The sequence below is a fragment of the Salmo salar genome, chromosome ssa29 (genome assembly GCF_905237065.1).
Source record: "Salmo salar chromosome ssa29, Ssal_v3.1, whole genome shotgun sequence".
In the NCBI taxonomy this organism is placed as follows: domain Eukaryota; kingdom Metazoa; phylum Chordata; class Actinopteri; order Salmoniformes; family Salmonidae; genus Salmo; species Salmo salar.
The window spans coordinates 12,886,418-12,901,010 of record NC_059470.1 but is presented as its reverse complement, the minus strand read 5'-3'; the positions used below and the strand labels follow the sequence as shown (position 1 = coordinate 12,901,010).

Below are 14,593 nucleotides of genomic sequence, written 5' to 3'. Positions count from 1 at the left end.
TGAACATTTGTGATGTTTAAAAAAATTTAATAATTATGCTAGTTTAGCCAATGTAAAATGGCTAGCTAGTTAGCTGTGCGTGCTAGCAGTGTTCTATCGGTGACGTCACCTGCTCTGAGAACTTGAATGAGTTGTTTGTGGAGTGACAGATAGGTGTGTTCAGAGGGTCCTTAGTTCGAGCTCAGGTTGAGTCAAGGAAGAGGGACGGAAGCAACACTGTTCCACTAGTTCCCTGACCCTCACACATTCAGTATTTTGCGTTGTTATATCAAAGGTAAGGTGTTCTTCTGTGGAGGCTAATGTGTCTGTTGTGTCCTAGTGTGGCTGTATACAGATCGAAGCTTTTACTGTGGTTTTCTGGAGCACCTCACCTACACAACAAGCCCTAGCTACAACTAAGCATAGAATCTTCCACAGCTTCCTTTCAGACACACTGGATCAGTCAGAATTAGAAATAGGTGATAACATCACTACCCTCTGTTACAGTTCCTGCCTGTGGGATTTTTTTCCTCCCTTGTTTATATTTTCCCTTCAGTTTCCTTGGAGACCGTTACCATGGCGTGGCAGCGGAGCTGTCAATCTTGGGCCTAATCAGAGGTGTCAGAGCACGTTGTTACATTACCTGCCCACCTGTCTCGCACCACAGCTTCCCACCTGTCTGTCTGATACAGCTGGAGACAATCCAAGCCGTTTAGGACTAAATAAGCCAATACCATTTCACATGTTCTGTGTGGTATGTTTGGTTAAACATCAGTTCATTAAAACCGTAGCCTAGCGGAAATATCATGATTATCATGCAATTTGTTAATGCAATAATGGCTTGGCTAAAGCTACATTGGTGTCCCTGCGAGACTCAAATCCACCGGTTTAGCGGGAACGCTAATCTATTTTAGCTAGCTCAGACTTCAGTCTGTGACTCTTTGGCCAAGAGACGGGAAGTGTTGAGTTGTAACTACAGAGTGGAGATGATGGAGTGAATGCGGCATTCCTTTCACTGAACGCTGAGGTAAGATTAGCTTCTGTAAACCAGGGGAGGTGTGTACTGTAGTAAAGTAGCCTGAGGTAAAGCTTTTCACTGTAGCTCTGGTAAAAAAAATAATGAGGCAGTACTGCCACCAGCTGGTGAAGTAAAGATATTTATAAACTGTAGACTATGGTATGATGTGTCATACAGTGCCTAGAAAAAGTCAACACGCCCCTTGCACATTTTTGCTGCCTTTTTAAAATGACTTCTAAAAATGTAATAGATTTTTGTCCTACCGATATACACAACCTACTCAACTTTTCCAAAGTGAAAGACAAATTTATATACCTTTTTCCAAATTGATGCAAAATAAAACATGTCTTCACACCCCAGAGTTAATACTTGGTGGAATCGTCTTATGCACCCATTACAGCTGTGAATCATTTTGAATGAGATTCTACCTTTTCACAACTCTTAGGGCAACATAGATTGTTTTTGTCAAAATAAGCAGATTTAAGTCAGGACTGAGACCGGACCATTATTAACGCTTATTGGAAAGCCATTCTGGTGTGTCTTTGACATAAAAAATTGGGAAATTGTCCCGCCGAAAAATAAAACTCTATCCCAGGTTTAGTTATTCAGACAACTGAGGCAGCGTTTCCGCTAATTTTTTATCTGGACTTATGCTCCTTTCATATTTCTTTAGGTCCTGATAAACTCCCCAGTCATTGCCGATGATAAGCATACCCATAACATGATGCTGCCACCACAATAAATTGAAATATAAAAGGATCAATAACACTGCATTATCTCCCCATTAACCCTATAGTGAAACCATATACCCACGTTAACCCTATAGTGAAAGTAAACATAATGAAGCCTTTGTTAAAAACAAATCTACCGCAGATCATCCATTCTGTTTGCAACAAGGGTGTTAAGTAATACTGCAAGACAAGCAAATGTTTTATTTTACCTTTATTTAACTAGGCAAGTCAGTTAAGAACACATTCTTATTTTCAATGACTGCCTAGGAACAGTGGGTTAACTGCCTTGTTCAGGGGCAGAACGACAGATTTCTACCTTGTCAGTTCGGGGATTCGATCTTGCAACCCAATGCTCTAACCACTAGGCTATCTGCTGCCCCAATTAATGTTTTGGCCTAAATTAAAAACTACATGCTTGGGTCAAATCCAATACAACACGGAGTGAAACCCTCTATTTTCAAGTATTGTGGTGGCAGAATTGTGCAATGGGTATGGTTTTCACTGGAAGGGACTGGGGAGTTTGTCAGAATAAAAATAAATATAAATGGAGAAAAGCCAAGGTCAAAAGTTAGTAAAACCTGCCTCAATCTTCTGAAAACCTAACCCTGGCATAGTTTTATTTTTCAGCCTGACAATTACAAAATTATTTTTAATGCCAAAGACATACCAGAAAGTATTTCCAAGAAGTGTTGTGTTCGTGAGTGGTCCAGTCACAGTCCTGACATAACTTTGCTTGATAATCCCCAAAATTTACTGAGGTTGAGCAATTTCTGACAAAAACAATGGATACATGTTGCCCTAAGAGTTGTGCAAAGTTAGTAGAATTGTATTTAAAATGACTCACAGCTGTTTTGGCTGCCAAAGGTGCTTCCACCAGGTATTCACTCTGGGGTGTAAAGACTTATGGGTCGTTCCACGAAAGGGTCCCTTTTGATATTTTAAGTAGAAATTGTGCACAAATATTGCATTTTAAAAGCCTGTTACATTAAATAAAGTGCTCTTTTGGGAAATTCAATAAATCATGATTTTTTTTTTTATATGAATAAAGACTCCCTAAAGTGCCAAAATTCTTTGACAAGTCACTTAACCCCAACATTTGTCAAAGTTTTCACCATCATTGTAAAGCCCTAGTTATGTTGTTGCTTTGACAGTCATTTCTGAAGGTGATTATTTACTTCATGTGATTTAGGGATTCATTTGAAGGAAACAAACAACAACCTGTCCCTCATTTTAAGGTTAACCCTATAGTGAAACTATTCCTTTCTGAACATTTTTTTTTCAAAAGAAACATGGAACATCTAATAGTCAAATCATAGTGTAAAAGCAGGTGAGCTGGTTCTACTCTTTCACACAACAAGCTTCCATTCCCCCTGTCACAAGGGGATTTATGGCTGATTTAAAAATGTCATCAACCATGTTACAGCCAACCCTGTTACTTTTTTAATTGGAACTTACTGTAGTATTTTTATTTAACCTCTTGAGATGGGGAAAATATATTTTTTTTTAAGTTGAATATGTGGTCTTTATAACAGAATGTAAAAATTTGGTGAAATCATTTTTTTTTTTACACTACTCAAAAGGCAATTTTTTTTTATTTTTTATTTAACTAGGCAAGTCAGTTAAGAAAAAAATCTTATTGACAATGACGGCCAAACCCGGACGACGCTGGGCCAATTGTGCGCCGCCCTACGGGACTCCCAATCACGGCCGGTTGTGATACAGCCTGGATTCGAACCAGCCTCAAGCTCTGAGATGCAGTGCCTTAGACCACTGCGCCACTCGGGAGCCCACCTACTTGGTGCAACGACCCATATGCAATCAAGACATCTTCATTGTTATAATTCTTTTCATTTGGAAAATGTTCAATCAGGACTCCTTTGCCTTTGGAACTGCAGTGTTTCACGAAATGGCAACTATTCATACAGTACAGAGAGACACTCATGGATCGTGTGGATGAAGACGATTTAGGCGATGTATTTCACTTGAGAGAATTTCCTGAAGGCACTTTACCATGTCAGAAATATCAATGACTTTCTTTTCGGCAAACATCTGGGAGACTGTAACACACACAGGCCCCACATCCCCATGATCAGGAAATGGGAGATGATATCGGTCTGTGGTGGGTGATATGCAGAGTGACTTGTTGTGTCAGCTAAAGTATCAGTTGACTGCTTGATTATTTATCTTCCTGTAGGGTTGACATGCTCTTCACCTCGGCAACATCCGCTCCCCTGAGCATCACACCAGTTGTTCGCTCTCGCTCTTTGCTCTCTCTCTCTCTCTGGGCTCGGCCTTTCTCTGCACGCTCTCTCTCGCTGTCTCTCTTCTGTTTATCTTGCAGACGTCTGCCTGTCCTATAGGGCAGGCCATATGGAGGACATAGGAATTATAGTATTACTGTCTCTAATTATGGCAATTGCAAATGCACATTATGTGGACACCCCCTCAAATGAGTGGATTCGGCTATTTCAGCCACACCTGTTGCTGACTGGTGTTTAAAACTGTTAGTCGGGAGCTTCACGAAATGGCTTTCCATGGCCGAGCAGCTGCACACAAGCCTAAAATCCCCATGCGGAATGCCAAGTGTCGGCTGGAGTCGTGTAAAGCTCGCTGCCATTGAACTCTGGAGCAGTGGAAACGCATTCTCTGGAGTGACGAATCACGCTTCACCATCTAGCAGTCCGACAGACGAATCTAGAGTTGGTGGATGCCAGGAGAACACTACCTGCCCCAATGCATAGTGCCAACTGTAAAGTTTGGTGGTGGAGGAATAATGGTTGGGCTGTTTTTCATGGTTCAAGCTAGGCCCCTTAGTTCCAGTGAAGGGAAGTCTTAACTCTACAGCATACAATTACATTCTAGACGATTCTGTGCTTCTAACTTTGTGGCAACAGTTTGGGGAAGGCCCTTTCCTGTCCATACAGAAATGGTTTGTTAAGGTCCGTGTGGAGGAACATGACTGGCTTGCACAGAGCCCTGCCCTCAACCCCATCGAACACCTTTGGGATGAATTGGAACGCCGACTGCGAGCCAGGCCTAATCGCCCAACGTCAGTGCCCGACTTCACTATTGCTGTTGTGGCTGAATGGAAGCAAGTCTCTGCAGCAATGTTCCAACATCTAGGGGAAAGCCTTCCCAGAAGAATAGAGGCTGTTATAGCAGCAAAGGGGGGACCAACTCCAAATTAATGCCCATGATTTTGAAGTGAGATGTTCGATGAGCAGGTGTCCACATACGTTTGGTCATGTAGTGTATACATGTTACCCTGTAGATTTCAAAATAGACACCGGGTGGCGCTCTAAGCCAATTGTTTGACACTAGCCCCTCTTTGCCCTTGATGCAGTGCAAGACAAGATGCTTGCTAATCTGAGGAGTTACTGCAGTGTTTGTGAGCTGAGGCGGTATCCCTATGTTAGAGGATGGGCTGCAGCAAGTAGCCCAGGTTGCATGACCACATTTAGAACCCTGACCTCTCCACGCATTTTCAGACCCAACTCGGTTGGTGGAGCATGGCACTTGCAATGCCAGGCTTGTGGGTTCAATTCCCGCCGGGGCCACCCATATATATATATATATATATTTTTTATGCATGCACTACTGTGAGTCGCTTTGGATAAAAGTGTCTGCATAATGGCATATATTATTAATCCAACAGGTTATGCTAATGAATCCAATGTGGTTTTAGTAAAAAAGTGACTCCACATCAATGTCAGGGTGGATGCGTGTGCAATTCTGATTTTGGAATGTTTGGATTGGAGATCTGGTTAATCGGGGAAATTAAACCGTAGACCAAACATCTGGAGAAATAAAGACGGTTGTTAAATGAATAGCTCAATCGGTGTCCCTCGTCTTTAGTTTTGCGGTGGTTGCCTGAAGGATGTGTAGCTGAAGTTGGCATGTGTGTCCCTACCATCGTGGTTCAGAGTTTGGGAGTGGTCGCTCTCCCTCCGCATCATCTTCTATGTACTGCTGTCCATCACCTCCAGAGGGCGCTCAATGCATTCTGAAAGATACAGGCACGTCTGTACCGAGAATCACCATCTCCCCAAACCCCAGCATGCTCCACTGTGCCCCACCCTTAATCCTGTGAGGGTTCTTCAGAAAATACCAAAAACGCGTACCGATCCGCGTTACTTACTCTGCTTCTCATTTAAAATGTCATACACTTTCTCTCCGAGATGCTGATGGTCCTACATTCTGCCGCCTATAGAGTGTGATTCGAAGGGTTCTGTGTGGCGTCCATAACTCCGACACAGTCAAAAGGTCGTTTGTGTAATGATGGTTTGGGGCTGTTTGCAGTGACTGGGGCTGGAGTTGGAGAGCTGCCTGGAGGGGGGAGGTGTGACCCACGACATGCAGCCTGTGCCCCACTTCACCCCCACCCCTCACTAACTACCACCCCACAGGCGGGAGTTGGAGGAGTCTTCAGGGTGGAGGGTTTGGGGCTGTGGGGAAGTGTTTCTCTCTGCCCCATTACACCCCATTTGTAGTCGCCTGCATGGAGGTCACCAGGTCAGCCCTTATCCACCGCACTGCAGTGATCCAGAGGTTGCTCTGTCGACTTTTGAATGAATGGTATAGCCGTCGCGTCTTAAGGAATAGGCCTGTAACTGTTTACCAAAAAAGTGCCGGGGTGACCTTTAGTAGTTGTTTTACCTGTTTATTACATAAACATTTGATAACTTGATATCATGTAATAAACAATTGAGTATAAAGTAGTCTACAGTTTTTAGATAATCCTTCGAGACAGTAGCCTAACAGACAGTGTGCTTGATAAGGAAAAATGTATTGATGAAACTGATGAAAACGTGTTTGTTTCAAAAGCCTTGCGCGTTTGTGTGTGTGTGTGTGTCTGTGTGTGTGTGTGTGTGTGTGTAGCCTAGCCTACTGTAGTTGTTTCCATGGTTTCTGGCTTTGATCAGGTGCAGTCCAAAGATGAGGGCTTAGCTGAAGCTCCTGGTTTCATCTCTCTCTCTCTCTCTCTCTCTCTCTCTCTCTCTCTCTGTCTCTGTCTCTGTCTCTGTCTCTGTCTCTCTCTGTGTGTGTGTGTGATTTCTGCTGCTTTGGTTGGTCTCTTTAGATTTCAAAGGTTTATTTTTATCTCCAAATGTGCATTAATTGTAGTTTGGCCTGAATCTGTGTTGAATTGTAAAAGTAGTAGGCTTCATTGTGATGCAAAGCAGGAGAAAAACATGACTCAATCAGCAAGATGCTAGAGATGCAGTAGCATTGTTATGGTGAGCCTAATAATGCATGATGATACCGCAGACTGAGTGGCATTACCTGTCAGTCATGATATTTATTGTGGTTGTTATGGTTTGGTCTCTGTATTTGACTGGTTTGAAGGTGTGTTTTTATTTTGCAAGTTGAATCTGTTTTGGTGCCTTTTTTTATTTAATGGTGTTTACTACAATATAGCACACGGAGGGGCGTGGCCACGGGGTTAATCAAGTTCAAACCATAAACAAACAAACTGCATGTCCCCTGCCCACGGCCCCCCTCCCTCCCCTCACCATGTGCCCCAGTAAGCTCCCTCCCAACAGAGTCAGCTGGGTGGGGTTGACTCACTGGGGAGGGTAAGGGGGTACAGTTGTGGGGCGCAGGGGGAAATGCGTGCCAGCCCCATTTGGGAAGTTCTTCCCCCCTTTTTTTTTCTTTTTCTGCCTGTCCGATCGGGCCAGCGTCAGCGAGCTCCGGCGGGTCTGGGCCTGGCTGACTGGGCTAATGCGATGTGGCGTGTCACCCGGAGAATCTAGGTCAAGTTTAAAGCTGCCTCTCTGCTCCCGCCACTGCAGCACTCTGTCTGACGCTTCCTCGGTTTCTCCCCAAAATACACACCCACACGCACATCTTAGAGCCACATATTATAGACACACCGTTATACATCCTTATCCAAATACACGTTTAAATCATTTCTATCAAATATGCACCTATATACATTTTTACGCACACAAACACACACAAACCCTCTCCCCATCCCCCCCTTGAAGCCCCAGGCGAGCGCTCAGCCTCTCCACGGCACTGGCCACGTGATGCGGCGGGCTGTCTGAGTCTGTCTGGAGGGAGGGAGGGAGGGAGGGAGGGGAGGAGGAGGAGGAGGAGGGAGGGCGTTGTTTTTCCCCGCTGGCTGGGCATCATTGCCGTAGTAAGACTGGGTCGGCACGTGGATCCGCATGCTGCTGCAGAGAGGGAGAGAGCAGCATAGTAGTAGTGGAATGTCAGCACTATCCCCCATTACCCTGCAGCCCTGAGCTGTTTTTCTAGGACACCTCTGCAGACCCGGAGCCTCCAGTCCAGGATTGTTTTGCTGGGTTTTCACGGTTGGGGTGGTTGACTCTGGGAGGATCATCCTGGGGTCACCACGTTCAATGGGCGTGGCACTAAATATTGGGATCTTCTTCAGTACTGATGCAGCGGAGGTCTCATCACTCATGTTTTTGTTATTCCTCCACTATGTCTTTATCACAGTCCACTCACATTTTTACCTTGAAATAATCCAAACAATTTAGAATGTTTTGCGTGTAGGAATATTGTCAGTATAAGTATTTTGTGAATGATTTGTAAATTGACACTTTTTTTTATTTTTTATTTCACAACATGACAGCAATTTGGAAAATTACAAGTCACAATTTGCTTAGTGAAATTTTTCAGTTAGTTCCTTGAGCAGGATAATGCTGGGTGCTGGAAAAAATTCCTTCACTGCCTGTTCACCAGATCCCTTCGCTCCCCTTCCTAATCCTCTGTTTTTGTGGCATTACCTCATCTGTATTAATATATTCATGTGCGTTCATGTTCAGGTCTTACTACTGTACCATCTCTTCTCCCAGAGCTCCTGTCTGATTGGCTACCCACTTGTTTTCAACGGTACCAGCTTTTTGGGATTCCATGGATACAGCGCATGGTTGGGCAGAGCGGCTCAGCCAATAGGAGAGTGTCGTTGAGCTGGCGGTTGTGAAGCAGTGCCCCCTGGCCCTAGACGAGCCCCCCCTCCCCTTCCTCTCTGCGAGCACGCGATCGCCCAGTGGGGGGGTCCAAAACAAAAACAACCCCACCCTGTCCTCTGTCCACGGGGTCGGGGCTCCCGCTAACTCATCAGAACCTCCACTACCAAGGGAGGGGCACAGAACCACCCCCCTCCTGTCTCTTCTCTTGCATTCCTCTACTCTAAACACTTCCAATGATCTACTCCTCTTCACGCACCCATTATTTAAAGCAATTGATCATTGCCACTAACCATTTACCATTTATCACTGGCACATTTATCATTTCTACTGTACCAGTAAGTGTTTGAGATGTGTGTGTGTGTGTGTGTGTGTGTGTGTGTGTGTGTGTGTGCGTGCGTGCTTTTTGGTTACCATTAATAGGTTTAGCTTTTCATTTGGTTTGAATGCGAACCTGGGGTCTGTAATTCAACGTTCACCAAAATAATTTCTGCTGTCGTGGGAAGAAGGGAAAAAAACCTGAAAAACTGCCCTCATTTCAACTCCAACTTTTTCCTTAAACTGGAGGATCCTCTCTTGCACTTTGAAATGCCAAGCCGAAGCCACCGCAAATCCCCAGTCCTTAAAATGACCTCATTGCAGACTGAGCGAGGGAGCTGTGGGCCTTTGGTGCTGGCAGCGTTGGCCCGGGCAGCGTTGGCCGTGCCCGTGTTTAGCTCGCTGAGCCTGATGGTGGCACCACGACCACGCCTCCTCCTGCTCAGCTCAGTCACTCTGCCTCTCTGAAAGGGGGCAGTAGAGGACTAAGGGAAAGGCGTAGGTAGCCAGGGCAAGCTCACTCACACTGCATGTAGGCTAGAGTAAGCCTATTCATTCAAAAGCAGGGTGAGGTGACTGCACCCCTCCCCTCCATCTGAGGATAACCAGCCGGGTGATTCCTACCCTTCTCTTCCTCTTATCGGTCTGTCCGCTATGTGGCTACCACAGGAACCAGGTAGTAGGATGGCAGCCAGTGAGTTTCCAATGAGGGGCCAGTGTGTAGCAACACCACTCAGGTCTTGTTAGTGGAGAGTGTTAGGACGGGGCCGGGCATGGCAGGAGGCAGGTGGTGCGGTGGGTCACATGGAAACAGGGTCAGTGTGCAGGGAGAGGGAGAGATGATTTATGACAGTGGCATGGAGTACTAGTGTAGACACGGGCAAAGTCAATGGGTCCTGGATGGCTCCTTCAAAGTATACTGCTCAAAAAAATAAAGGGAACACTTAAACAACACATCCTAGATCTGAATGAAAGAAATAATCTTATTAAATACTTTTTTCTTTACATAGTTGAATGTGCTGACAACAAAATCACACAAAAATAATCAATGGAAATCCAATTTATCAACCCATGGAGGTCTGGATTTGGAGTCACACTCAAAATTAAAGTGGAAAACCACACTACAGGCTGATCCAACTTTGATGTAATGTCCTTAAAACAAGTCAAAATGGGGCTCAGTAGTGTGTGTGGCCTCCACGTGCCTGTATGACCTCCCTACAATGCCTGGGCATGCTCCTGATGAGGTGGCGGATGGTCTCCTGAGGGATCTCCTCCCAGACCTGGACTAAAGCATCCGCCAACTCCTGGACAGTCTGTGGTGCAACGTGGCGTTGGTGGATGGAGCGAGACATGATGTCCCAGATGTGCTCAATTGGATTCAGGTCTGGGGAACGGGCAGGCCAGTCCATAGCATCAATGCCTTCCTCTTGCAGGAACTGCTGACACACTCCAGCCACATGAGGTCTAGCATTGTCTTGCATTAGGAGGAACCCAGGGCCAACCGCACCAGCATATGGTCTCACAAGGGGTCTGAGGATCTCATCTCGGTACCTAATGGCAGTCAGGCTACCTCTGGCGAGCACATGGAGGGCTGTGCGGCCCCCCAAAGAAATGCCACCCCACACCATGACTGACCCACCGCCAAACCGGTCATGCTGGAGGATGCTGCAGGCAGCAGAACGTTCTCCACGGCGTCTCCAGACTCTGTCACGTCTGTCATGTGCTCAGTGTGAACCTGCTTTCATCTGTGAAGAGCACAGTGCGCCAGTGGCGAATTTGCCAATCTTGGTGTTCTCTGGCAAATGCCAAACGTCCTGCACGGTGTTGGGCTGTAAGCACAACCCCCACCTGTGGACGTCGGACCCTCATACCACCCTCATGGAGTCTGTTTCTGACCGTTTGAGCAGACACATGCACATTTGTGGCCTGCTGGAGGTCATTTTGCAGGCCTGCTCCTCCTTGCACAAAGGCGGAGGTAGCGGTCCTGCTGCTGGGTTGTTGCCCTCCTACGGCCTCCTCCACGTCTCCTGATGTACTGGCCTGTCTCCTGGTAGCGCCTCCATGCTCTGGACACTACGCTGACAGACACAGAAAACCTTCTTGCCACAGCTCGCATTGATGTGCCATCCTGGATGAGCTGCACTACCTGAGCCACTTGTGTGGGTTGTAGACTCCGTCTCATGCTACCACTAGAGTGAAAGCACCGCCAGCATTCAAAAGTGACCAAAACATCAGCCAGGAAGCATAGGAACTGAGAAGTGGTCTGTTGTCCCCACCTGCAGAACCACTCCTTTATTGGGGGTGTCTTACTAATTGCCTATAATTTCCACCTGTTGTCTATTCCATTTGCACAACAGCATGTGAAATTTATTGTCAATCAGTGTTGCTTCCTAAGTGGACAGTTTGATTTCACAGAAGTGTGATTGACTTGGAGTTACATTGTGTTGTTTAAGTGTTCCCTTTATTTTTTTGAGCAGTGTATTTAAACCAACGTCTGGAAAATGGCTTTAAAAGGATAATTGTATTTATTTATCATTACTAATTCAACCACAAGAAGGGAATATTTTGTTTATTGTTACTAGCCTGTAGCTTTAACTTGCCTCTAGGCATCACTTTGTCACTTAGCTTGCTTTCTGCACCCACTCATTCACAATCCCTTGTTTGCAATGACTTTCGACTTGCAGCGGAGTCTAACTCAGCATTTGTTTTAACCTGCCACCGGTAATCCGACTATTGACCCTGTCACCAAGGTTAAGTCTCTCAGCCATTTTCAGCCTGTCACAAAGGTGTCACCTGGCTGTCACCGGTCTACCTCACTCTGTCACTACCTAGCCAGGAGCAGCACTTGAATGTCCAAGACACAATGAACCTTCCCTCTACCCCAGATCCAATGCAATTTCCTAGGAGTCTTGACCTTTGTCTCTCAGCACGGTACAAACCGACCAGGTCTCTGTGCTTTCTACTTGTAGAGAGATGCACCCCAGCAAGGTGTTGTCTTGACAGGATGTCACTCCTGATTACATAACACACAGCTCCAGACAGGGAGACGTTATGACCCACATCCCGCTGGCTGCCTGGCGTTTGGCTGGCTGTCTCAGCCTACGGCGGAATCATCAAATCAAATGTATTTATATAGCCCTTCTTACATCAGCTGATATCTCAAAGTGCCGTACAGAAACCCTTCCTCAACATGGCTTTCTAGGGAATGACTCAGTGCTGCGACCGACAGTCTAAATTGTACCTCAGGATTGGAAAGTGTTGTACAGTAGCTCATACAATGTGTAGTCCTGTACCATACTCCTATTCACTGTCCTCAGTATGAGTCATTGGCTAGGAATGAACTTTGATGACATGCTTTGGAATAAGCTCAAACTGTGTTCAGCCCTGTCGGTATTAAGAGTGTGTGTGTGTCTCTGCCTGCCTGTCTGTGTGCGCACACACACACACACACACACACACACACAACACGGGAGCCTCTTACCAACAGTGCCGACAGCAGGGGTTCCAACTAGATAAGAACTATACGGCAGTGGTTTCCCTTGGCTCGGTTTGGGGTTGGTTTCACTGTGTTTTCCAGGTACTGGGTGAATCTGTGGCCTTCATATTGACAGCAGGGAGAGGCTGGGGAAGGATAGTGGGCTTAGTTCTCACACTACTCCTTCCGAGGTGAGATTATCTCCCCTCCCCACACGCCCCTCTGCCCTCCTTTTCCAGGAATCGACTGCCTCGCTTCTGGGAAATCTGACTGGTTGGAAACAACTAGAGATTACAATTCAGTGTTTTTGAAGCAGTGCTTTTTTTTTTGGTGATTGGAATGTGTTCGCCTGAGTGCCTGTCTGTTTCCGTTTTCTTGCCAGCCCTGTGTGGAATTGTTATACCAAATTGCCATGTTTTTGGCATAATAATGGTAACATGGAGCTGGCAAGAGCGCTGAAACAGACTCGGGCTAGGAAAATGTACACCGTGGGGGTTCATGTAGGATTCACAAACAGTGCGAAGTCCTAAATGTCTCATTTTTTGTAGTGGGAATCAGATCATGATAAGACATCCAGGTCATTTTCCTATTGTAGAGACGGTCGGGATTTAAACTCTGAACCCTGTTAGGTTAACATCTGAATTTGTGCATGCACAGGGTGTGTGGCCCTCCCTCCCTAAGGAACATAGAAGCTAATTTAACAGACTAGTTTGCATATAACGGCTGTTAGCAATCGCTAGATGTAAATGCTTATCAGGAGGGAATTGAGGGAAGCGGAGACGTCACACTCGGTTGGACTTCTTCTCCGAGGCAGAGCGATTCCCCTATTTCGGATACTATATTAGGAGGGGGGGGTTGGGCTTTTTGGGGACATCTGGTGGGCCAAGGCTCGAGACAGGAAAACCACACAGGATCTCGGAGGGCCCATCTGGGGGTCTGGGGTTCAGGGGCCACTGGAGCAGAGAGGAGGAACAGGAGGGGGGCACCAGGGTTGTGTGCCCCCCCACTCAATACCACCACACTTAGCTACCAACACGATGAAGTTGAATCTTATTGTTGTGTTTTCCCTATTTGTCTCCGCAGGCATCGTAACATGGGGAACCTGCTAAAAGTTCTGACTTGCACAGATCTGGAACAAGAGCCCAATTTTTTCCTCGATTTTGAAAGTGAGTTTCATTACCATCTCGCTCTTCACACTTGAGCTTCCAATCGTACCTGTTGTAGCTGTGGCCCTTCTTACCCCCTCGTCTGTCTCTGTTCTGCCCAGAGGCTACAGAACCTCATCTATTTCCCATTTGCATCACCAGCTATTCTGTTAGTTATGGTGTGGCCATTGGGGGGGGGGGTGTCTGGATTGGAATAACAATCAGAATGGAGATCTGCAGACTAGCGCCTCTTCACCTCTTTTTGTAGACTCCCTGCCAGACGTAGAAAAACCCACTTGACTGTCTTCCTGTGTCCACTAGATGCTCAGCCCACGGACGCAGAACGAGAGGTGTGGGAGCAGGTGGACCTGGTGCTGAAGGACGCTCGGGGAGTACTGGACGAACTGCAAGCGTACAAGGGAGCGGGTCAGGAGATTAGAGAGGTACAGGACTTTGGGAGAAGGGCCCGTTTCCTCAAAATATCTCGGATTAGCAGAGTGCTGATCTTGGATCAGCCCCCCCTCCTTGTCATCTTATTCATTATGTTCTAAAACAGAACCTAGATCAGCACAACTACTTTATATGAATACGGGCCCTCGTCAGGAGATCAAAGATACAAGACCCAAAATAACTCTTAAACATTCATTATAAACTGGGTGGTTTGAGCCCTGAATGCTAATTGACTGAAAGCCCTGGTATATCATATACCACGGGTATATGTATTTTTACTGCTCTAATTACATTGGTAGCCAGTTTATAATCGCAATAAGGCACCTCAGGGTTTGTGGTATATGGCCGATAAGGGCTGTATCCAGGTACTCCGCGTTGCGGCGTGCATAAGAACAGCCCTAATCCATGGTATAATGGCCATATACCACACCCCCTTCGGGCCTTATTGCTTAATTATAGACCAGTGGCTTGATCAGGCTGCAGAAGGTGATTCATCTCTTCAGACTTGATAAAACACCCGTCTTTTCTATCTGCCA

At 46.2% G+C, this 14,593-nt stretch overlaps 1 protein-coding gene across 4 annotated transcripts in view; it reads left to right on the top strand.

The window, feature by feature from the left end:
• LOC106590167 (CYFIP-related Rac1 interactor B) overlaps window positions 1–14,593 on the top strand; it is a 38,383-nt gene that overhangs the window by 13,355 nt on the left and 10,435 nt on the right. For 3 of the 4 annotated variants that reach the window (XM_014180837.2, XM_014180838.2, XM_014180839.2), the window contains exons 3-4: window positions 13,546–13,628; window positions 13,929–14,050. In XM_014180837.2, the coding sequence (XP_014036312.1) occupies window positions 13,556–13,628; window positions 13,929–14,050 (195 nt within the window). In that variant the 5' untranslated portion in view covers window positions 13,546–13,555. The remainder of the gene's footprint in view (window positions 1–13,545; window positions 13,629–13,928; window positions 14,051–14,593) is intronic. The other variant, XM_045710799.1, reaches the window with a different exon arrangement.